The sequence below is a fragment of the Globicephala melas genome, chromosome 5 (genome assembly GCF_963455315.2).
Source record: "Globicephala melas chromosome 5, mGloMel1.2, whole genome shotgun sequence".
Lineage (NCBI taxonomy): Eukaryota > Metazoa > Chordata > Mammalia > Artiodactyla > Delphinidae > Globicephala > Globicephala melas.
This window is the reverse complement of record NC_083318.1, coordinates 75,878,599-75,901,218: the sequence shown is the minus strand read 5'-3', so window position 1 is coordinate 75,901,218 and position 22,620 is coordinate 75,878,599. Positions and strand designations below refer to the sequence as shown.

Genomic DNA, 22,620 nt, shown 5'->3' with positions numbered 1-22,620 from the left:
GATGCAGGGGACGCGGGTTTGTGCCCCGGTCTGGGAAGATCCCACATGCCGCGGGGCGGCTGGGCCCGTGAGCCATGTCTGCTGAGCCTGCGCGTCCGGAGCCTGTGCTCCGCAATGGGAGAGGCCACAGCAGTGAGAGGCCTGTGTACCGGAAAAAAAAAAAAAGGCTCAGACTGTCTCAGGGAGGAAGAAGGACCCAGAGAGCTGGCAGAGAAGGGTTGGCCCAGGGCTAGGAGGCAGTTGAGCCCCCAGGAAGCCAAGACGCTGGAGGTGAATCTCCAAAGAGCTCCATGATTCTGTGCTCTTGTCAGAAAAACAAATATCGTATATTAATGCATATATGTGGAATCTGAAAAAATTGGTATAGACGATCTTATTTACTAAGCAGAAATAGAGACAGATGTAGAGAACAAATTTATGGATACCAAGGGGGAAGGGGCAGTGGGATGAAATGAAAGATTGGGATTGACATATAAACACTATTGATACTATGTATAAAATAGATAACTAATGAGAACCCACTGTATAGCACAGGGAACTCTACTCAGTGCTCTGTGGTGACCTAAATGGGAAGGAAATCCAAAAAAGAGGGGATATATGTATACGTATAGCTGATTTACTTTGCTGTACAGTAGAAACTAACACAACATTGTAAAGCAACTATACTCCGATAAAAATTTAAAAAAACAAAATCCTGAAGAGGGATGAGCATCTTCATTGTGTGTTTAAAGTTTGTTTACTCCCTGTGGCTGGTTCTTTGATTGCTGTGCTTCAGAATATTTGCATAAGAATGTGACACAATGGGACAATAGTTACACAAACCACCAGGTGGGCTGGTTTCCGGACAGAATTGGAGGATTGACCTTTAACCCTTCTAGGAATCTCTACAGCAACTGAATGGACTGCAGAGCTTATTCAGAAGATGGGCTGGGTGGGGCCTGATATGGATTTCTCTTTTAACTGTTTTTAGGCGGCTGACAAGGAGATAAGGGAGGGAGAAATCTCTCTTTTGCGCCTGCACCAGCATCCCCTCCCCCTCACTCTGGCCTGGCACACTGCCACTTGACTCCATACCCGCCATGTGCTCCCACTAAAAGGACAAGACCCCCGCCTCCTCCAGTTGCCACCAAAAGTAGCCTTTTCCGAGGGGCCAGAGGTTTTTGGTCGTTCCTGGTCTGTGACGGTATCCTGACGCCAAATCTCTTCCCTGCCTCTATGTCATAACCTCACCAACCCCACGTGGTGTCACCTCACTCAACATTTCTTCAAAGACTTGGTGTTGTTGAAACAGGAGGGAAGGGGGCAGGGCACAACCTTTGAAAGAATGACATAGCGGGAGGACAAGACAAACTGATTAGAACCAAATGGGTCCAAGATGGCGGACAAGTTGACTTCCAATAGGCCTTGAGCCTCAGTATATGTTCACTGTAATACATCAGCAAGCTAAATGACACACCACAGGCGCCATGACAGTTCCAAGACCGATCATAAGGATCAAAAAGTGGGCGGTGGCCCAATTCCTGGAAATCCCCACCCCTTCCCTAAATAGCTGGAATACTCCTCCCACTCATTAGCCTATGAAATTACCCACCCCTCTAAAAACTGACAACCCCATACCCTGGTATTTTTCTCACCTTCTGAGATGGCTCACATCTGTCTATGGAGTGTGTTTCTCCCCATGCCTTTCTCACCTTCTGAGATGGCCCACACTCCATCTGTGGAGTGTGTTTCTCTCTAAATAAATCCACCTCTTACCTATCACTTTGTCTTTCACTGAATTCTTTCTGTGATGAGACATCAGGAATCTGAGCTTCATTAAGTCCTGAAAACAGGTGTGTGATCTCACTTGGAAGACCGTGGGTTTTGGCTGGGTTCGAGTACCGGCCACATGGGTTCAAGTCCCAATCTGAGGTGCACAGTTTCACTGTCACCAAGGTCACTGCAGTGGGTGTTACTAGTGAAGTTGTTTGTGAAATTTTAGCCTAAAACATAAAACCCTTCATTTTGATGTGATGGAGAATGTTGGGCTGTACCCCTCAGGTCTACAAGGCCTGTACTTGCCCAGCTTCTAGACCAAAGAAAAAGCCCGGAGTCAGCGACAGACATCAATGATTTAATGGATGGGGGGAGCTTATGCATCTGAAGCAAGGTCCTGGAGTGACCCCCCCCCCCACCTTGTGTGTCCTACGGCGGGCAGGACGTGGTGACAGACTGCATGGGGAGGGGGAAGGGAGGTTACCAGTTACAGGGGGAATTAAGTCAGGCTGGCTCATCAGCAGGGAAACCAGCAGAGAGGCCCACCCCTCACTGCCCCTTTGATAAGAACAATCACCAGCTGGGGCCCCGGCAAGAACCTATGAAGGTCGGTCAGGTGAGTAGGGTATAGGTGAAGCAGGTACTGGTCAGCAGGGGATGTACAGAGAGCAAGAGAACAGCCATCTTGGGTGGCCTGACCATACAAGAAATATAGAATGCTTAAATGTAACTGTGAGGAAAATTGGGGACCATATTTTTTTTTGAATTGGGCTTCATTTAGAAAACATAGCTCATCACTAATCCGTGCCAGCTTTACTGCCTTCTCAGGGCTTCACGGAAGGGGCACACAGGTCTCTTAGTACTCGAGACTGTGAGATCCTCGAAGCTAGAGGCTGTGTCATATTTATTCCTGGCACGGCCTCACAGCTGACATTCAGAGAGGCCGTTCCTTTACTTAGGAGAGAAGTTGCCCATGTTCTCTGGGCCAACTTCTCCCTCACACCGTTCCCTTTCTGCATGAGTCATAGACTCAGGTCTCCCCCCTGCAAAATCAAACCAAGCAAGTGTCCCCATAATCCATTACACTCCTCATCCCACTTTCTCTCACTTGCCCCTGACATCAGCCTTAGCTACTGTTTTTTCCCTGTCGTTCTAGGAAAAAAGAGAGCGACCAGCTCCACTTGTCCTATTCCCCAACATTCTGACATCTGCGTTCCGTTTTCATTACTCACGGAAACTGTCCTCGCTGCATTCATCAGTAGCGTCTTCGTCGACAAACCAGCAAGGCCCCGATTAGTCTCTCCACAGGCGTTGCTGTTGATTATTTCGCCTTGACATGCTGCCACCCTGGCCTCCCCAACAACACACCGTCCTGGCTCTGCAAGCATCTTCTCAGGCCACCTCTCCCCTTCCCTGCGTCGGAGCCTCCCTTTAGTCCCCCAAACACAGGTGTTGCTAAGGGTTCTAATGCTGATCTCCCCCGCCTCCCTCCCATCTAGAGCCTTGCTCCTCAACGTGTTCCACCTGGACCAGCAGCATTGGTTTCATTGAGAGTGCGTTAGAAACGCAGAATCTACCCTGGACTTCCTGCATCAGAATCTGTATTTTATTTATTTTTTAATTTATTGATTTATTGTTTTTTATTTTTTTGGCTGCTTTGGGTCTTCAGTTGCTGCGCACGGGCTTTCTCTAGTTGCAGTGAGCCCGGGCTACGCTTCATTGCCATGCGCGGGCTTCTCTTGCTGCGGAGCATGGGCTCTAGGCATGCGGGCTTCAGTAGTTGTGGCCCACGGGCTTCAGTAGTTGTGGCCCACGGGCTTAGATGCTCCGCGGCATGTGGGATCTTCTCGGACCAGGGCTCGAACCCGTGTCCCCTGCATTGGCAGGTGGATTCTTAACCACTGTGCCACCAGGGAAGCCCAGAATCTGTATTTTAATTCAGATCCCCAAGTGATTCATCTGCACATTAAAGTTTAAGGGGTGCTGGTCTATGGCAGCAGTAAGCAATAGAAATATGTGTGCCACGTGTGTAATCTGAAATTTCTAGCAGCCACATTTAAAAGTGAAAAGAAACATGTGAAATTAATTGTCATCATAGTTATTGAACTCAATAAATACAAACGGTTATAATTTCAACGTGTAATCCATATAAAAATCATTGAAATATTTTACACTCCTTTTTCTGTTACGTTTTTTAAATTCAGCGTGTATTTTAACCTTACACCACATCTCACTTCACACCAGCCACATTTCAAGTGTTCAACAGCCACATGGCTAATTCCTACAGTATTAGAAAATGCAGCGCTAGAGTTTAGCTTGCAGATGAGAACTTAAGGTTAAAGTAAAAAAATCTGTGAGTTGGGCTTCCCTGGTGGCGCAGTGGTTGAGAGTCCGCCTGCCGATGCAGGGGACATGGGTTTGTGCCCCGGTCCGGGAAGATCCCACGTGCCGCGGAGCGGCTGGGCCCGTGAGCCATGGCCGCTGAGCCTGCGCATCCGGAGCCTTTGCTCCGCAACGGGAGAGGCCACAGCAGTGAGAGGCCCGCGTACCGCGCAAAAAAAAAAAAAAAAAAAAAAAATCTGTGAGTGAACCCAGCTTCAGCACGTATTAGCTTTGTGATCTTGAGCAAATTACTCCTCTCTGTTTTCCTTTCCTCATCATATGAACAGGAAATAATATTAACTATTTCACAGGGTCACAGTGAAGATTAGGGATAACATATGTAAAAGTACATAGCTATTACTTGATAAATGGTGACTATTAATACTCTCCTCTATTTTCTGGGCTTTATCTAATTATATGCAAATTTTGCCTCTTTAATAAGCGACACATTAATCACCATCATTATTATTTTTTGCATAAATGTTTCTTACAATTTAATGGTAAAACTGTTAGTGCTTCTCCATGTGCTTTTTAGTAACTGATTCAAAATATAAACAATTTAAATCCTTGCTTCCTCAGTTAGATGATGGCATAGACTGTGGAGGTTCATATCCAAGCTGCGTCACTTACCAGCTGTGTCTCAGTTTCCCCATCTAAATAGGGCTAAAAATACTCTCTATCTTAAGGGGTTTGTTGTGAAGATTAAAGGAATAAATACATAGAAATTCCTTACACCAGTACCTGACCCATAGAAGGCATTACACAAGTTATAATCTTAATAAAGGACCTATTCACAGTAACAATTATGAAGAGTTTGGGGATATTGGAAATGCCTAAGTTAAAACGTTAAATAAAAGAAACAGCCCAAAATGGTTTTTATAGTATGATTACAGCTATATTAAAATCAAAGTAGCTTAGAATTATGACTAGGAGTAAAACACCAAATATTAATTTTGATTGTGTTTGGGAGACAGAATTTTTTATTTTATTTATTTATTTATTTTTTGCGGTACGAGGGCCTCTCACTGTTGTGGCCTCTCCCGTTGCGGAGCACAGGCTCCAGACGTGCAGGCTTAGCGGCCATGGCTCACGGGCCCAGCCGCTCTGCGGCACATGGGATCTTCCCAGACTGGGGCACGAACCCGTGTCCCCTGCATCGGCAGGTGGACTCTCAACCACTGCGCCACCAAGGGAAGCCCTATTTTTTAAATATTTGTTTATTTGACTGTGCCGGGTCTTAGTTGCGGCATGCGGGATCTTTGTTGCAGCACGCATGTGGGATCTAGTTCCCTGACCAGGGATCGAACCCGGGCCCCCTGCATTGGGAACGAGCACAGAGTCTCAACCATTGGACCACCAGGGAAGTCCCGGGAGACAGAATTTTGAGTGAATTTTTTCTTTCTGGTTTTCTAAATATGTATTAATTTTGTAATGAGGAGACAAATTAACTTTATTTCTGAAACTGCTTACTGTTGAGAGCATGGGGTCTGGAATAATATAATGCTCCCTGGGGTTCCCCTGAGGGCCCTGTGGTGTTGTGAGTGAAGCAATTCAGACAGAGAAAGACAAACACCGTATGACCTCACTTACACATGGAATATAAAAGAAACCCAAACTCATAGAAATAGAGAATAAGAATGGTGGTTGCCAGGGGCTGTATGGGTGGGGAAATGGGGAGATGTTGGTCAAAGGGTACAAACTTCCAGTTATAAGATGAGAAAGCTCTGGGGATCTAACGTACAGCATGGTGACTACGATTAACAATACTGTATCATATACTTGAAAATTGCTGAGATTATAGATTTTAAATGTTCTCATCTCACACACACACACACGCAATTTGTGATTATGTGAGGTGATGGATGTGTTAACTATTTTGTGGTAATCATTTCACATATATTATGTGTATCAAATCATCACACTGTATACTTAAACTTGCACAATGTTATATGTCAGTGATAGCTCAATAAAGCTAGAAAACAAAATATTAAAACAGGGAATTCCCTGGTGGTCCAGTGGTTAGGACTTGGTACTTTCACTGCCAGAGCCCAGGTTAAATCCCTGGTCGGGGAACTAAGATCTCACAAGCTGTGCCGGCGTGGCCAAAAATAAATAAATAAATAAATAAAAATAAAACCCAAAATTCTCTGGGTTCCAATTCTGGCTACGCTTTCACTAGCTGGTGACCTCAGTTAACTTGCTTAACTGCTCTGTGCCTTGATTTCCTCATCTATGAAATGGGAATAATAATTATACTTAATTCATAAGAGTTGTTGTGAGGATTAAGTTATATAATACCTGTACAGGACTTAGGAAAATGCCTGGCACATAATCACAATGTTGGCAATAATGAAGATGAAGATGAAGATGAAGAAGGGGAAGGAGAGAGGAGAAGAAAATGGAGGAGGAGGAAAGGGAAGAGGAGAAGGAGAAGGAGGGGGAGAAGGTTTGATTAGTGATGTGTGCCTCTCCTGGGTTTGAATCCTGATTCCTACTGAGGTTTAAATCTAAGGCTTAAATTCTCTAAGCCTTAGATTGCTCATCTGTAAATGGGATAACAACATAGGCAATATGCACAGATCACACAAAATTGATAAGGGGGGTGGGTTCCCTGGTGGCGCAGTGGTTAAGAATCCACCTGCCAATGCAGGGGACACGGGTCCGAGCCCTGGTCCGGGAAGATCCCACATGCCACAGAGCAACTAATCCCTTGCGCCACAACTACTGAGCCTGCGCTCTAGAGCCTGTGAGCCACAACAACTGAGCCCTCGTGCCACAACTACTGAAGCTCGCACACCTAGAGCCTGTGCTCCGCAACAAGAGAAGCCACTGCAATGAGAAGCCCGCACACCACAACGAAGAGTAGACCCCGCTCGCTGCAACTAAAGAAAGCCTGCGCACAGCAACGAAGACCCAATGCAACCTAAAATAAATAAATTAAAAAAAAATTGATACGGGGAGTAAATAAGATCATTCATGTGTAGTGTCTGAAGCACAATAAGCTCAATAATATTAAGTGTTTCTAAAAAGTTAAAGCAAAATGGAATAACAATGTCTACTTCATAGGTTATTGTGAAGATAAAAAGAGAGCTCTTCGAAAACTAAAGTACCCTAAAAATGAGGCACTAGTTAAAAATGTCAATTCATTTCCACTAGATGGCAGTAGACATCACAAAATAGAGCTGAGCCCAACTAAACAAAGAGCTGAGGGAGGAAATACAGGATAGTTTTCATAGAGTTACTTACTTGGCCTAGTCCCACTTCTGTGATTATGCGGAAATGTGGATGAAGGGCATATGTTATTTCAAATGAGTGAACTACCTGCTTGGGCTTAGGAATCTTTTTGTTTGATGTAGACTGTATTTTCCAGACTAGACCTGGACTGAACCAGGGAGTATGTCACAGATCAACACTGACACACAGATATAGGAGGCAGAAAAGAAACAGATCTGCCAATGTACTAACTTGTTGTGCCTCCTTGGGCAAATTATTTCTCATCTCTAAACCTCTCATTAAGGTTTGCTGAATAGCCACAAAAATCTGTATGTATTGTAGAATCAGTCAATATGTCAAAGGGAGTTTCTCAAGGGAAAAAAAAATAATCAGTAAATAAATGTTCTCATACTATACTAGTTACTTTTAGAGGTCATTGATGAATGAGTCTCAGAATAACCTTTCTTTTTTTTGCTAATTTCTTAAAATATTATTCTTGTAATACAAAATGATACTTTTAATTTTTTAAACACTGTACATGTTGTATTAGTTTGCTAGGGCTGTCCTAGCAAAATATCACAGACCAGGTAGCTTAAACAACAAAAATGTATTATCTTACAGTTCTGGAGGCTAGATGTCAAAGATCAAGGTTTGTTTCCTTCCGATGCCTCCATCCTTGTCTTTCAGATGGCCATCTTCTCTCTGTGTCCTCACATGCTCATCCTTCTGTGTTGTCTGTGTCCTAATATATTTTTATAAGGACACCAGTCATATTGGATTAGGGTCCACTCTAATGACACCATTTTAACTTAATTAAATCCCCAAATATGGTCACATTCTGAGGTACTTGGTGTTAGGACCTCAATGTAACTTTGGGGCAGAGACCCGGTTCAGCCCATGACACATGCACTGTTTGTTAAGAAAGTAGCAGTGGGCTGCTTGTACTCCATCCCTCCTGCCTCATTTTCCAATTCCTGGAAGAATCCAATTTGTACTCTTTTTTTTTTTTTTGGTGGTACGCGGGCCTCTCACTGCCGTGGCCTCTCCTGTTGCGGAGCACAGGCTCCGGACGCGCAGGCTCAGCGGCCATGGCTCACGGGCCCAGCCACTCCGCCACATGTGGGATCCTCCCGGACCGGGGCACGAACCCGCGTCCCCTGCATCGGCAGGCGGACTCTCAACCACTGCGCCACCAGGGAAGCCCCTCCAATTTGTACTCTTTTAACTAATTATTTGAGCAGTTAACTTCCCATCTCTAAATAATATGTATATAATGCTTCTTCTTGGTTTTTCAGGTTTAGATTTCATCCCTTGATTTTTACTATGAAAGACATAACTCTGTCATACCTCCCATCACTCGCATTACCCACATACACACTTCTTCGCCTCCCATTCTCCCAAAATAGTGAATCATACTTTTGGATAGATCAATGACTGAACAACTTTGTTTTTCCTGAAGCCAATTACTGTCTTTTTTATTTGCTTAGTTTTCTATGTACTTGTTGCACATCAATCCCTAAATTTTACCCCTTTGATGTCAATCTCATCTCAATTACTGTAAGACACATTTCTTACTCTATCTACTTCCTCCTCTAGAACCTGCCTCCAGGGGCCTCTTGCTTGTTCCATTCTGGATTGGCTGAACTCTAGGACTGCTATACTGCTGCCTACTAATTCCTTTGCTTCTCTCTTGGGTTGGAATTCCTGTTTCCTGGGTCCTATGTCTTCCTCTTTTTGGTCTACTTTCCTGTTGTGATGTCAGTTTAATATTTCAAAGATTTACTTATTCACCAAATATTTTTTGAGCTTGTGTCAGGCACAGTGCTAGGCACTAGGGTTAGAGAAGTAAGAGAAATAGAAAATGTCACTGCCTATAGGCTCGTGATGTCCAGCTCTGTAACAACACAGTGGCCAATGTTATGTGAGTTCGGGGCAGGTACATAATCACTTACAAACTGAATAACTGTCTTTGTTACAGATGCCATCGTGGAGAAGATGGCAAGAGACAAAAATTTATTGAGTCCACTGTGTCCTAAGTTCTTTATGTACATGTTCTCATTTAATACTCCCAAGATTCTATTATTATAATACCCGTTTTATAGGGGGAAGGCAAAAGTGGAAGCTCTGGGATTAAGAGCTTGTAAAGTAACTTGCAGAGCAAGTATCTGACTGCAAAACTCTTTATAGCCATGTTATACTAAGAAATGAATGCATGCAAAACCAGAAATCAAGGTTTAATTCCTTCTTAACCAAAGAGCCATTTTGTTTATGCATGCTGGTGGTTTGTTGTTTTTTTTTTTCTGTGGACCATACTTTTAGGTAAGCTAAGGTCCCGACTCTGTAGGAATCCATTTATTCATTTAACAAATATTTGTTGAGCAGTACTCTTCTAGGTGCTGGAAATACGCCATGAACCAAAAAAGAATCACTCCCCTTTAGGAACTGACATGAGGATGTCATAAATAAATTTTTTTTAAAAGTCAAGTTGAGATAAACCCTATGGGGGAGGGAAAATAAGGCAGGCTAAGGAGAATAGAAAGGTGGGGCACTATGGTTTTATAGGATGGTCAGGGAAGGCACTTCTGATATGGGGACATGTGAGCTGCAACAGAAGGAAGGGATGGAGGGAGCTCCATAGATATGTAAGCAGAGGGAAAGGCAAGTGCAAAGGCACTAGGGTGGGAACAGGGTGGGGCTGGGGAAGAGTGAGTCAGGGGAGAGCAGTAAGAGACCAGCAGAGGCCTTGGCGGCTATAGTAAGAACTTTGGTTTCCTCCTAAGACAACGGAGGTGGGAAGATACTTGAGAGGTTTTGACCTGATCCCCAGAAGACTCGGAAGTTTCATAGGCTACTCACTGCCCACCTCTGGCTCCCCTTTCATAGCAAAATTCACAAGGACTGTCTACACTCTCTGTCACCACTTTCTCACCTCATCCCTTCAACCAAGCCATTTGGGCTCTGGAACCCATCACTTCTCTTAAAAAGATCTTATCAGGGTCGTCAGTGACTACAATCTCGCCAAAGCTCATGATGATGCTCAGTCCTCCTAATTCCCAACCTTGCAGCAGCAACTCACATGGTTGCACTGCTGCTCCACAGTTCAGCAACCCCAGACTCTAGTTTGGTTTTCTTCCTTCTTCACTGGCTTGTTCCTTGTTCTCCATATCTGTCAGAGTTCTGCACAAAGTAGTGCCCCAGGGCTCTGACCTCTGACCCACGAGGTACTCTTCCCCTGGGCTTTGGGTCAGCATACCACTGATATGCTGATGACTTCTGCATTTATATCTCTAGCTCCAAATTTGTAATGCCAACTGCCTTGTCTACATGTCCACTTGGAGGTCTAATAGGCACCCTCTCCAAAAGTTCTTCATCACAGAAATGGCATCACCACACACCCATCTGTTCAGGACAAAATCCCAGGAAGTATCCTTAATTCTTCTCTTCACTCCAATTGGTTCTGCCTCCAAAAGACATCCTGAATCTGACCACATCTCACCAGTCCCCTGTTAGCAACCAGTTCAAGCTGCCACCATCCCTTGCCTGGATTACTGTAAAAGCCACCGAATTTCTCCCCCCCCACCTCCACTCTTACGTATCTCCTCCATTCTTCATCCAATCTCTTAAGACGTAAGTATCAGGGCCATGCCCCTGCTTAAAAGCCTCCACTGGCTTCCCACTGCAACAGGAACAAATCCAAACCCCTTATCATGGCCTACATGACCACACATGTTCATGACCTTGTGGTTCCATCTCCCTCCCCATTCCCCCTCCCTCACCTAGGGCTCCAGCTGAACACACTGAGTTGGTTCCTGCCTCTAGTTTTCCGCACTCGCTTTTCCTTGAGCCTGGAATACTTGTCCCCAGGGTCTTCACCAGGCTTCTTTCTCATCCTTCAGCTTTCAGCTCAACTACATCTGAAAGGCCTTTCCTGACCTCCCAATGGAAAGTCTTCTCCCCACTCTCAACTCTTTAGCACTTAATTTTCGAAATTATTGTATTCACTTGTTTTGGAGTTCCCTCTGTTACCTCTCCCCCAACACCTACACTGGAAAGCTTCCAGACAGCAGGGACGCTTTTAAGTTCAGCCACAAACACTGCTTGGTACAGAGCAGATGCTGAAGAAACTGAGGTTGACTGAGAGCCCACAAGCTTATGCAGGGCTCTTACAAGGTTCTGGTTTGCTGCAGGGAGAGGTGGCCCTCTAACTGCTTACTCTCATCCTCAGCGGGGTGAGGAGATGGGGGGCTAGCCACCACCCCTCCTCTGCCTTCCCCTCCCCCCCCACGCGCCTTTCCTGCCCCTCCCCCCTCCTCCTACCTGCTCTGTTCTTCCTCCTCTTACTCGCCTCTCCTTCACCCCACCCTGTCGCGTGTCCGACCCGAGGGCACTCTCCGTGTCGCACGGGCGCTGGAGCGCAGGGACCCGACCGCCGGCCGCGGAGGGAGGATGGCGCTCGAGGCACTGCGCTTGGGGCTGTTGCTCCTGGTCTGCTGGGACTCGGCAGGTAACGCTCACCTGTGGGCCTGCTCCGCGGAGGGCCAGCCGAGGAGTTACCGAGAGGGGGTCTCGCTGGCGACTGCCCCTGCCCGGATCCGGGCACCGGTGTCCCTCCGCGCAGCCGTTACTGGCGGTTCCAGGCCCGCCCCGCGGTTGTCTAGGGACACGAACTTGGGGGTGTGCGGGGCTGGCGTTGTGAAGCCAGCAACCCTCTTTAGTCCCAGCATCTTCTTAGTGACCCTGCTGTCTGCTCTTTCTCCCTTAAAGCAGATTTCCTGGAGCCCAAGATCGGGAGTTGGGTTTTTATGTACCAGGGGCCCTCAGCGGGAGATGTACAGGAATCAGGAATTGTGAACGCCAAGGGCGCCGGGCACTCTGGGGCTCATGAGAAAGGGGCCTTACTTAGTCCAGCCAGACTTGATGCCCATTTAAAATGGAGTTGAGGTCTTCCCTGGTGGCGCAGTGGTTGAGAGTCCGCCTGCCGATGCAGGGGACACGGGTTCGTGCCCCGGTCCGGGAAGATCCCACATGCCGCGGAGCGTCTGGGCCCGTGAGCCATGGCCGCTGAGCCTGCGCGTCCGGAGCCTGTGCTCCGCAACGGGAGAGGCCACAACAGTGAGAGGCCCGCATACCAGAAAAAAAAAAAAAAAAAATGGAGTTAAAGTGGTAACACCTAATGTCAAATTTTGCATTTATTACCTTGAGCCACAGAGGAAAAGAACATCGTGAATTATTGAGTTTCTTCTCTAACTTTTATTCGGTAGCTCCAAAGTTTCTCAAGCAATTCTATTAGGGTGGTCAGTTACGGAACCGGTACCAAATGTTCTCTGTGTGCCTGCTAGGAGAGGTGCCAGAACACAGCTGAACATACTTCTTAGGGGGGGGTTCAAAGAAGCTAGGCATCGGAGGGAAAGGGAAACACATGGCCCGTATAAATCACAAGCTGAATTTTAAAAACCCTTATGAACAAGAATTGACCTTTATTAACCCCATGCTTTAAAGTGTCTGTTTCCTTCTTGCAGCCTCTTTGAACACTCAGTTTGCTCACCCTTCAGAATACAGAACAGTAAGTAGGAAACCACTTGTATTGTTTCTACTGATACAGCGAAGCCCTCAAGAGTTTGGGTTGGGGGCTGGTTTTCAGGTCTGACCTGCCACTTTCGAAACAGTGGACTGCTTCTTTAGAAACCAGATTCTCAGGCAGGCTTTTTGATACGGATCACGATGTAAAATTTGGTTGACAATAGCTCAGGCCTTGAAGGCCTCAGGGCTTTGTTTCCCTAATAGTTACACCTTGTACTAGACATTTTATGTATATGATCAAATTAAATTCTGTGTAAGCAAGCGAAGGTCGAGCAAATGAGAAGCAGCAAAAGCTAGTTATTCAGAGCTTGTTGAAGCAAGTGAATCAGGCATATCACCTGCATTTTGGCAGAGACTCAAAGGCAGAGGAGTGGGAAAGCTTTAAAGTGGGAAAAAGGGAAGGCATCAGGTGTGCCCTGATCAAGGCTGTTGGCATGGGGAGGCTGTAGGTGGGTAACTAAAGGCAGGAATCCTATGTGATTGGTTAGGAGGGCATATTGGCTTTCTCTGATTGGTCCTAAGTTGGAAGCAGGAACAAAAATTTAGGGAAACTATCAGTTATTAATCAAGCCTGGCCATTTTGGCCAATCGTTACAGAGTTTACTCTTTGGCTTATTGGACTGTCACTAGAGATAACCATCTGACTTCTGACGAGTCTAATTTATAGCAGGTTGGCTTCTTGGGTTGGTTATTCTAAGTAATGGGTTGGTTTCCTAGGCAAGTTGCTACAGGTTATGGGTCAGAGTTCTATTTTAATATGTGGTCTGACACTGTCCATTTGTATATGCAGTCTCTCAATTCTCACAATGACCTTGTAAGATAGATAGATATTATTATTTTACATATGGGGATACTGACCTCCGTGGGTTAGGTAACTTTGAGTATTCAATTCAGTGTAGACCTTTTCCAGGAAATCTTCCCACTCTGTTTTTTTTCCTCCAAAGCAGATATAAATGCACTTTCTCCATGCTTCCATTCAAACTATACTGCATCATCATCATCACCATGCTAGTGTAGGGAGGAAAAAAAATCTTTCCTCTACCCTTCTAAGTTCTCAGCTGGGGCACCTATAACAAAGGACAGGTTAACAAGAGAAAAATAAACAAACGTTTATTAACAAGTGCATTGTGCATACACATGGGAGCACTCAAGAGATGAGTAACTCAAAGAGGTGGCTTAGAAATCTGCCTTATATAGCATCTTTACCAGAGAGCAATAAGTTTGTAGATAAAGGACAGGACAAAGGAAAATGGTTTTAGGCTTCCAAGGGTGGCAAACAGTGGGAAGAAAAATAGTGGGAGGGAACTAATGAAGTAAGGTTTGTTTGCAGATTCCTCAGGTGCCATTTCTGGGCTGATAAGAGTCCAGAGTCATCTCCACTAAAGGAGAATTTATATCCTGCCTTTAGGCAGAAAAGGGGAAGAGAGAGAGAGCTGCATATTAACTGCCTTTAGCTCAAAGTAATTTTTATGTCATAGAGCCATATTTTGGGGGTGACATTCTGGTTTTCTTCAACACTAAATGTTTAGATACCATTTACTATGTGCCAAGCACTGTTCTAAATTCTTTATATAGAATAAGTCATTTAATTTTTTTTTTTTGGCCACGCAGCAAGGCTTGTGGGATCTTAGTTCCCCAACCAGGGATTGAACCCAGGCCCTTGGAACTGAAAGTGTGGAGTCCTAACCACTGGACAACCAGGGAATTCCCTCATTTAACTTTTCACAGCACTATGAAGTAGGTACCATTATTATCCCCTTGCAAGGTCACATGGAAATGGTGCAACTATGGGTCCAACCCAGGCATTCTGACTCCAGATTGGTGCTCTTCACTAGCCCATCATAGCACTGAATTGTAATAGCCTGTCTTCCCCTAGTAGGCGGTATACTCCTGTGGTCATGGATGATGTCTTATTTGTTATTTGATACCCAGTCTTCAGCACTTAATGGGTGCCCAATATTACTTTTGCTCAGATGACTCAGTTTTCTTGTGTTTCATTTTCTTTCAGAAAATGGGGGATAATAACAGCAGAAACTCAATCAGGCATCCTGCATTTAAGCAGACTCACATACGACCCTCTCCTTTCTCTCTGAACGATTCCCACAGCAGATCGATTACTCACTGGTTATACACAGGTTACCTTCTTGCTTAACTACTCTCCTGTATTCCAGTAAAGCTTATTTTCCATCAGTGGTGTTATGTGCTGACCAAGACTCAGGTGTGTGTGTTCACAAGCCTATTATGCCAGTTGCCAGTCCTATTTTAATTAAAAATGTAAAGACAGCATAAACATGAGTGTAGAGAAATAAAGCTGTTTATATGAGAAATGAGTCAAATGATTTTGAAAGACTTGCTGAAAGACAAAATGCTAAAAACAAATTGAATTAGGTGTAGGTAAAACAACTGAAAATAATTGGGGAATTAATTTTTAAAATTGTATATTACCTTGCTGTGCCAGTGTCTATAAAGTCTCACCATATTTAAAAAGGGGCAGTTTTACCCCCCAGCAGACATTTTGATTGTCATGACCAGGGAGTTGTCACTGGCATCTAGTGGATAGAGAACAGAGATGCTACTAAATATCCTACAGTGCACAGCCTCACACAGCAAAGAATTATCTGGTCCAAAATATGAATGGGGTTGAGAAATCCCATTTTAAAGAAATCAAAACAAGAAATCATAGGTGATTTATTGTGGGTATGATTTTTGCAGTGTTAGTACACAAAACTCTAGTTGAAACATTCATAGGAAAAGTCTTATGTCTTGTGTCAGGTAGGATTAGAGTCAGCTGCAAGAAACAACGACTCAAAATAACAGCTCACAGAGCTGCCATCTTAGGATGTGGCTTTTGTCTTCCTGGTCTGTAAGATAAAAAGTAGAGCTCCATGCACCCAGGAGTAGGATGGAGGAATGGACAAAGGAGAATAAAAATTGGGAGAAGCAGAGGACAGGTACCAACTTTCTTTTAAAGGAGGTTCCCAGACGCTACTACACAATAATTCCACTGGTATCCCATCAGCCTGATCTTGATCATGTGGTCATACCTAGCTGCAAGGGAGGTTATCTTAGTGTAGGTAGCATTACAGCTGGCCATGTGCCCTGTCTTTGCCTTACAGCAAAAGAGTGGCAATTTTATTTTCATTTATATGTTTTAAGATAAAATATTTAGGGTATGTTATATTTTTTGTTACTGTTTACGTGCTTTAATTGACTTTTTCAGTTAAGTGACCAAGAACCACTTGTCCCAATCTCATTGGATAAGAGGGCATCTACTCTCCTGTGGAAGCCCTGGAAGGCATCATCTTAGTGAGCCTGGAGCTGCAAGAAACACATCAGGCTCCGAAATGGAGATAGAGGGCTGAACGGAGGATGGAAAGGGTCAAAAAATTTCTTTACTTCAGAGTTTGGCCCAAGGCCAGCCCTGCTTAGCATCTTATAAATCCAGATAATGTCAGTAGAAGTGTGTAATTCATTTATTAAGAGTGCTAAACAGTGTGACTTACTCTGAAGTGAGGAAAGGTAATCACTATTTACTAAAACATACACGCACACACAAAACAGAAACACAGCAGGCCATATATTTAACCTGTTATTAAAGTGGGACTCTGTACACCATGGTGTGACCATTGTGACCATTTCTAGTCCTGGTCCTGCTAGAGACTAGTGGCTGTGCACAAGACATGTTACCTATCTGGCCTCAATTCCATGAAATCTGAGGATTGAGTTCCATGACCCCATATCGGTTTCTTAGGGCTGCCGTAATAAAGCCACAAACCGAGTATCTTACACAACAGAAATGGATTGTCTCACAGTTCTCAAGCCTAGAAGTCCAAACTCAAGGTGTTGGCAGGGTTGCTTCCTTCGGAGAGAGGAAGTTCTCTTCCTCTCGCCTAGTATCTGGTAGCCTCAGGCATTCCTTGGCTTGTAAATGACATTCTCTCCATGTCTTCACACAATCTTCCCTCTGTGTGTGACTCTGTGTCCAAATTTTCCCTTTTTATAGGGACACCAGTCATACTGGATTAAGGTCAATTCTACTAACCTTAAGTTGATTACCTATATAAAGACCCTATTTCCATATATGGTCACATTCTGAGGTACTGGGGGTTAGGACTTTAACCTATCTTTCTGGGTGGACACAATTAAACCCATAACAACCCCTGAGATCTAATTCTGAACCTACTGCTTTCTTTAATGCTGTTGCTTAAATGCCAGTATCTTAAAAGTCCAGACAGGATTCCCGAGTGTGTCTGGGCATTATGCCCAGGGACTAGGTGGAATGTAACAGGACATTCTCATGGAGGTGGTAGTGAAGAGCAAATTATGAAGCTGGAGGATAGTAAAGTAGGTTTGGTGACATGTCTTGGACTTTCATTTAAAAATCAGCCAGACAGAACCTTCCTCTGAGGTCCTTTTCTTACATAGCAGGTTTTGACCCATTGCTTCAATACTGCATCTGATTTTTGCATTAGAAAAACTTTTTTTGTGTGTGGAAAATAGAAATCTTTCTGTAGGCCGTTTCTAGGAAATCTAGGGAAACTTGGGACTTTGTCCTCCCCTCAGCTATTTTGTGATGAGAACGTCTCAAGTTATTCTCCAATTTCTGTCTTCCCTTCCCTTTTCTAGCCAAACTGCGATCAGTATAAATTACCAGGATGTCCCAGGGACTTTAACCCCGTGTGTGGAAGCGACATGTCCACGTATCCCAATGAGTGTACTCTGTGCATGAAAATCAGGTAACAATTTTACAGTATAAACTAGCCAAGTTTTCTTTAGTTCTTATCTTGCATTTTTATTACTTAGGAAGTTGTGACTCTTGGACATAAGAATCAAATGAGACATAAGTAGTTCTATTTTAAGACTGACATTGAAAAAGACACAGACTCCTTCAGTACATTTTCTAGGTCAAGGTTAGAGAACGAGGTGAGTGATTAATCAATTATAGACCAAATAATGAAGTGATGTTACTATCCAGGGATGGGTAGTTTCCCAAAATTAAGAATATATGTAGTAGTCAAACTCTGTGGAGTAGTAAATGTTCTATTAAATTCAGAGGGCATGTACAGGCGACCTACACAGCCTGCACTACTGGTCGGAAAACAGATCTGTTAGAATGCTCAGTAATAAGTGTATTGATATTATACCTGATGCCCTTCATGTAACATACCTGACCAGCTCAGGTGATCATGACTCCCCCTCCAGGTATGCTGCTTTGTATTTCAGGGGTCCATTCTCTGAACTCAGTCTTTAGGAAATTACTAGGTCTTCTCAGAGTGATTCTTTGGGGATAGTTCCTTGTGCCACTGGGTTAGGAAAAAAATGGCAGAGTTGGGCTTTCGCCCTCATAATTTCCTAGATTTAGCTTTAAAAATGACTAATTAAGTGTCACCCTGGAAAGAATCTAATGTATAATGACATGGCTCTTTTTAATACAAAGAGGCGGACAGTTTCAATATGGTAGGTAATAAATGTGTTTTTATGGTTGTTCATTTTGCAGGGAAGATGGTCATGATATTAAAATAATCCAAAGTGGACCATGCTAATGGAACAGTTCACAGAAGAGAAATTGGAGAAACCACCTTTAACTGCACACTAAATGCATTTCATCTTCCCTTTTTCTCTTTTCCTATGTTACTTTGCGTGAAATACGTTAACCCACATTTTCTGAGATGAGGTATGGAAGAGAGCCATGGACTGTGACTAATAATTAAAACAAACAAACAAAAATACTTGTTTCTTGGCTTTTGCCCCTTGAGTTAAGATTATTGCCCAGATGACTTATGTGCTGCTTTATTTAGCTGGAATAAAATCAGCATCATATTCAATTACCACTATTCCCTGGTGAATATCCATTCTCACTCAGCAGCCTCATGTGGCTCTTTCCCTCTGAGGCAAAAGTGAATTTCACTAAGGGAGAAGTGGAGTCATTCTTTTAGAGGGCAAAGTTTATTCTCCTTCCCCATTTCCCTAAATCTTGGATAGGTAATGTATGTGTAACTGGTACAGTGTTCTGCACAGAGCAAATAAAGTGAGATGAGAATTTAGTCTGAGCTGGTAGAGTCTAAGAATCATGCAGGTAAAAATACTTATAAGATTCCATAACTCCTTTCAAAACAGTGTTCCTTCAGGGTTAATGCAGGAATTTGCCTTTTCCCTTTTTTTAGGACACTGATTCTCAACCCTGGGTGATTATCCCTCAGTGGACATTTGCGACTATGTCTGGAAGAATTTTTGGTGTCACAAGTGGAAGGGTGGGTGCTCCTGACATATAGCGGGTAGAAGCCAGGGATGCTGCCAAGGACATCCAGCTCCCAACAATCAGGAAATTTTCAGTCCAAAATGTCAGTAGTGCTGAGGTTGAGACATCCTGTCTTAGAGTTTGATGCTACATAAAGAACAGACATAGTAATAACAAAAGTGACCAAAGGTTAATTTAGAAAGATAGTGTTTTCCAGATAGAGGATTTTGAGTCAAGTCCTGGGTTTAAGTTCATTCCAGGGCCAGGAAACTGTGAGACCGTGAGGCAAGAGGTGGCTGGGAGAGTGTGTAGTGAACAGAACATGGCTTTGGGGGGTGGGCTAAACGTGAATTTGAATTCTGATTCCAACACTTACTTGAGCTTCTGTTTTCTTATCTGGAAAAGGGGGATAATGCTCAGCCCATGGAGCTGCTGTGAGGAAACTGCTCAGCACAGCACTTGGCACATGGAAACCACTGAAATAGGCACTGTTACTTAAGTACCCCTCTTAGGGAGGAAGAAACTGAGGCCTGCAGAGGCAAACCAACTTGTCCAAGGTTATAGAATACATGCAAAACAGTCTGGACTAGAAGCCTGGTCTCTGAATTCCCAGACCTCTGTTCTTAAAAGAAATAGAGGCAATGAAGTGGGAAGTTGTATAACATAAATGTGCCACAATTACATTATGTCCTGTAGTTATTTTTGGCTTAAAAGTTTTATAAAAGTGATGTATGATTTTTCAGAAAGTTAAAAAAGTACACAGAGGGCTTCCCTGGTGGTAGAGTGGTTAAGACTCCGCCTGCCAATGCAGGGGACACGGGTTCGAGCCCTGGTCTGGGAAGATTCCACATGCTGTGGAGCAGCTAAGCCAGCGTGCCACAGCTATTGAAACCTGTGAGTCTAGAGCCCGTGCTCCGCAACAAGAAAAGCCACCGTAATGAGAAGCCCGCACACTGCAATGAAGAATAGCCCCCACTCGCCTCAACCAGAGAAAGCCCACGTGCAGCAACGAAGACCCAACGCAGCCAAAAATAAATAAATAAATTTATTTTAAAAAACCCACAGAAATATATTTAAAAATTGAAAGTCTTTCCCATACTAGCCTCCAGAGGTAACCAATATTAACCTTTCGGAACACAGTCTCCGTAAGTATGTGGTGTATATAAAATCACACACACACAGAAACACACCCCTGCCCTGTAAACTTGCTTCTCTCCTTATATTTGTTTTTTACGTCAATATATGTAGTCTTCTCTTTTTAAAAGCTACACTTAAAAGTATTTTATTGTGCCATAAGTTACCCAGCTCTATTGATCTGTAGTCAGATATTAGGAGTCTCGTGGTTGAAACTGGAAGAATCCCAATTCAAACTAGCCTTAGGTAAGGAGGAAATTGGCCCATTTAGTCATATTTGCAGAAGAGTGGAGGGACGGGGCGGGGGCGCGTTAGCCTCAGAGGGTGCCTGGGACCAGGGCCTCTAACCCATCAGGACTCCCTGTCTCTTCGTGTCTCATCTCTGTTTATTTCAGCATAAACAGCTTCCTTTATAGACTAGCTTTACCCCCTGTGTGGGAGGCAGAATTGGCGGCTCCAGATCGTATCCTAGCAGTTTCCTGACCTGACAGGAGATGACTCTTTTGTAACAGCTCCAGGTGAAAAAGTCTGCCTGAGTCACAGCCCCACCGCCTCACTACCTGAAAAGAAAATGACCCTTTTCTGGGCCAAGACAAATCGGTTCACGCTGGATCACACACCCACCCTTCAGGCCAATTGCTGTAGTCACAGGAAGTACGGTGATATGTGATTGGTTCAGCTGAGATGAGCACTTGGGTGCAATGTTCCCAGAGGGAAAAATTCAAGAAGACAAAATATCAGTAGATGTTAACTATAGGCTGCTTACAGTTTTTAATGATTATAAAACTATTTCAGAGAATATCCTTATAATACATTCTTGGCACTTGAATGTTTATATGTATATATACACATGATGAAAATAACTTAAAATATTTAGAAGAAAATTATGCTCATGTAGCATACACTAATCACCTGTTTTGCCCAGCAGCTCTTCCTTCTTTTGCTCCAAAAAAGCACTGTTTCTGCTTCCCACTCTTCTTCTCCACTCCACTCCAGACTTCTGGCCGAATGGAGCTGCCGCCTTCTTACAAGATCCTGTATCCCTGACCCTGGTGATAGGTTGAAGGGTGAGCACCTGGTCCAAATTAGACCAGTCATGACCAGTAATAATTCCCCCTACCCTGGTCACAGAGGTTGGTCTGCAGTGGGTTTCTGACCATTCAGAGTCCTTCCTCAGAGAAGAGCCCTTTTCCTTTTAGGTGGTGGGATTGAGAGTCTTTGTCAGTGAAAGCTGCTGGAAGCCATGATCCCTCACTACAGAGAAAGACTGCAGTAGGACAGCATGAGGCCAACATGCCACAGAGAACAGAGACCCGAGACCCAGAGAGTCCTGGTGGAGCTCAACATTCTGGTTCCAACATAAAAGACTCAGAATTGCCAAACTAATACTGAGGAAAAAGAACAAAGCAGGAGGCATAACCCTCCTAGGCTTCAGACAATACTACAAAGCTAAAGTAATCAAAACATCATGGTATCAGCACGAAAAGAGACATACGGATCAATGGAACAGAATAGAGATCCCAGAAATAAATCCACAAACTTAGGGTCAGTTAATCTTTGACAAAGGATGCAAGAATATATGATGGGGAAAAGATGGTCTCTTCAGCAAATGGTGCTGGGAAAGCTGGACTGCCACATGTAAATCAGTAAAGTTAGAACACACCCTCACACCATACACAAAAATAAACTCAAAATGGATTAAACACTTAAATATAAGACATGACACTGTAAAACTCCTAGAAGAGAACATAGGCAAAATATTCGATGACATAAATTGTATCAATGTTTTCTTTGGTCAGTCTCCCAAGGCAATAGAAATAAAAGCAAAAATAAGCAAATGGGACCTAATCAAACTTATAAGCTTTTGCACAGCAAAGGAAACCATAAACAAAATGAAAAGCCAAACTATGGACTGGAAGACAATATTTGCGAATAATGCAACCAACAAGGGCTTAATTTCCAAAATATACAAACAGCACATACAATTCAATAACAAAAACCAAACAACCCAATCGAAAAATGAGCAGAAATCCTAAATAGACTTTTCTCCAAAGAAGACATACAGATGGCCAAGAGGCACATGAAAAGATGCTCATCATTGCTAATTATTAGAGAAATGCAAATCAAAACTACAATGAGGTACCACCTCACACCAATCAGAATGTCCATCATTAAACAGTCAGCAAACGGATTTCCCTGGTGGCACAGTGGTTAAGAATCCACCTACCAATGCAGGGGACATGGGTTCGATCCCTGGTCCAGGAAGATCCCACATGATGTGGAGCAGCTAAGCCCATACACCACAACTACTGAGCCTG

General features: G+C 43.9%; 2 protein-coding genes across 9 annotated transcripts in view; one reads left to right on the top strand and one right to left on the bottom strand.

Annotated features, from left to right (window-relative positions):
• The window catches only part of LOC115865665 (RE1-silencing transcription factor-like), a 284,605-nt gene that overhangs the window by 83,697 nt on the left and 178,288 nt on the right, over positions 1-22,620 (bottom strand). For all 8 annotated transcript variants that reach the window (XM_060299400.1, XM_060299401.1, XM_060299403.1 and 5 more), the window contains one exon: positions 18,098-18,233. The gene's annotated coding sequence lies outside the window, so the exon portion shown is untranslated. The remainder of the gene's footprint in view (positions 1-18,097; positions 18,234-22,620) is intronic.
• On the top strand, positions 11,797-18,473 carry SPINK2 (serine peptidase inhibitor Kazal type 2). The gene is made up of 4 exons (XM_030880643.2): positions 11,797-11,854; positions 12,870-12,913; positions 17,557-17,666; positions 18,428-18,473. Exons 1-4 carry the CDS (start codon positions 11,797-11,799, stop codon positions 18,471-18,473), a joined length of 258 nt encoding a protein of 85 aa, XP_030736503.2.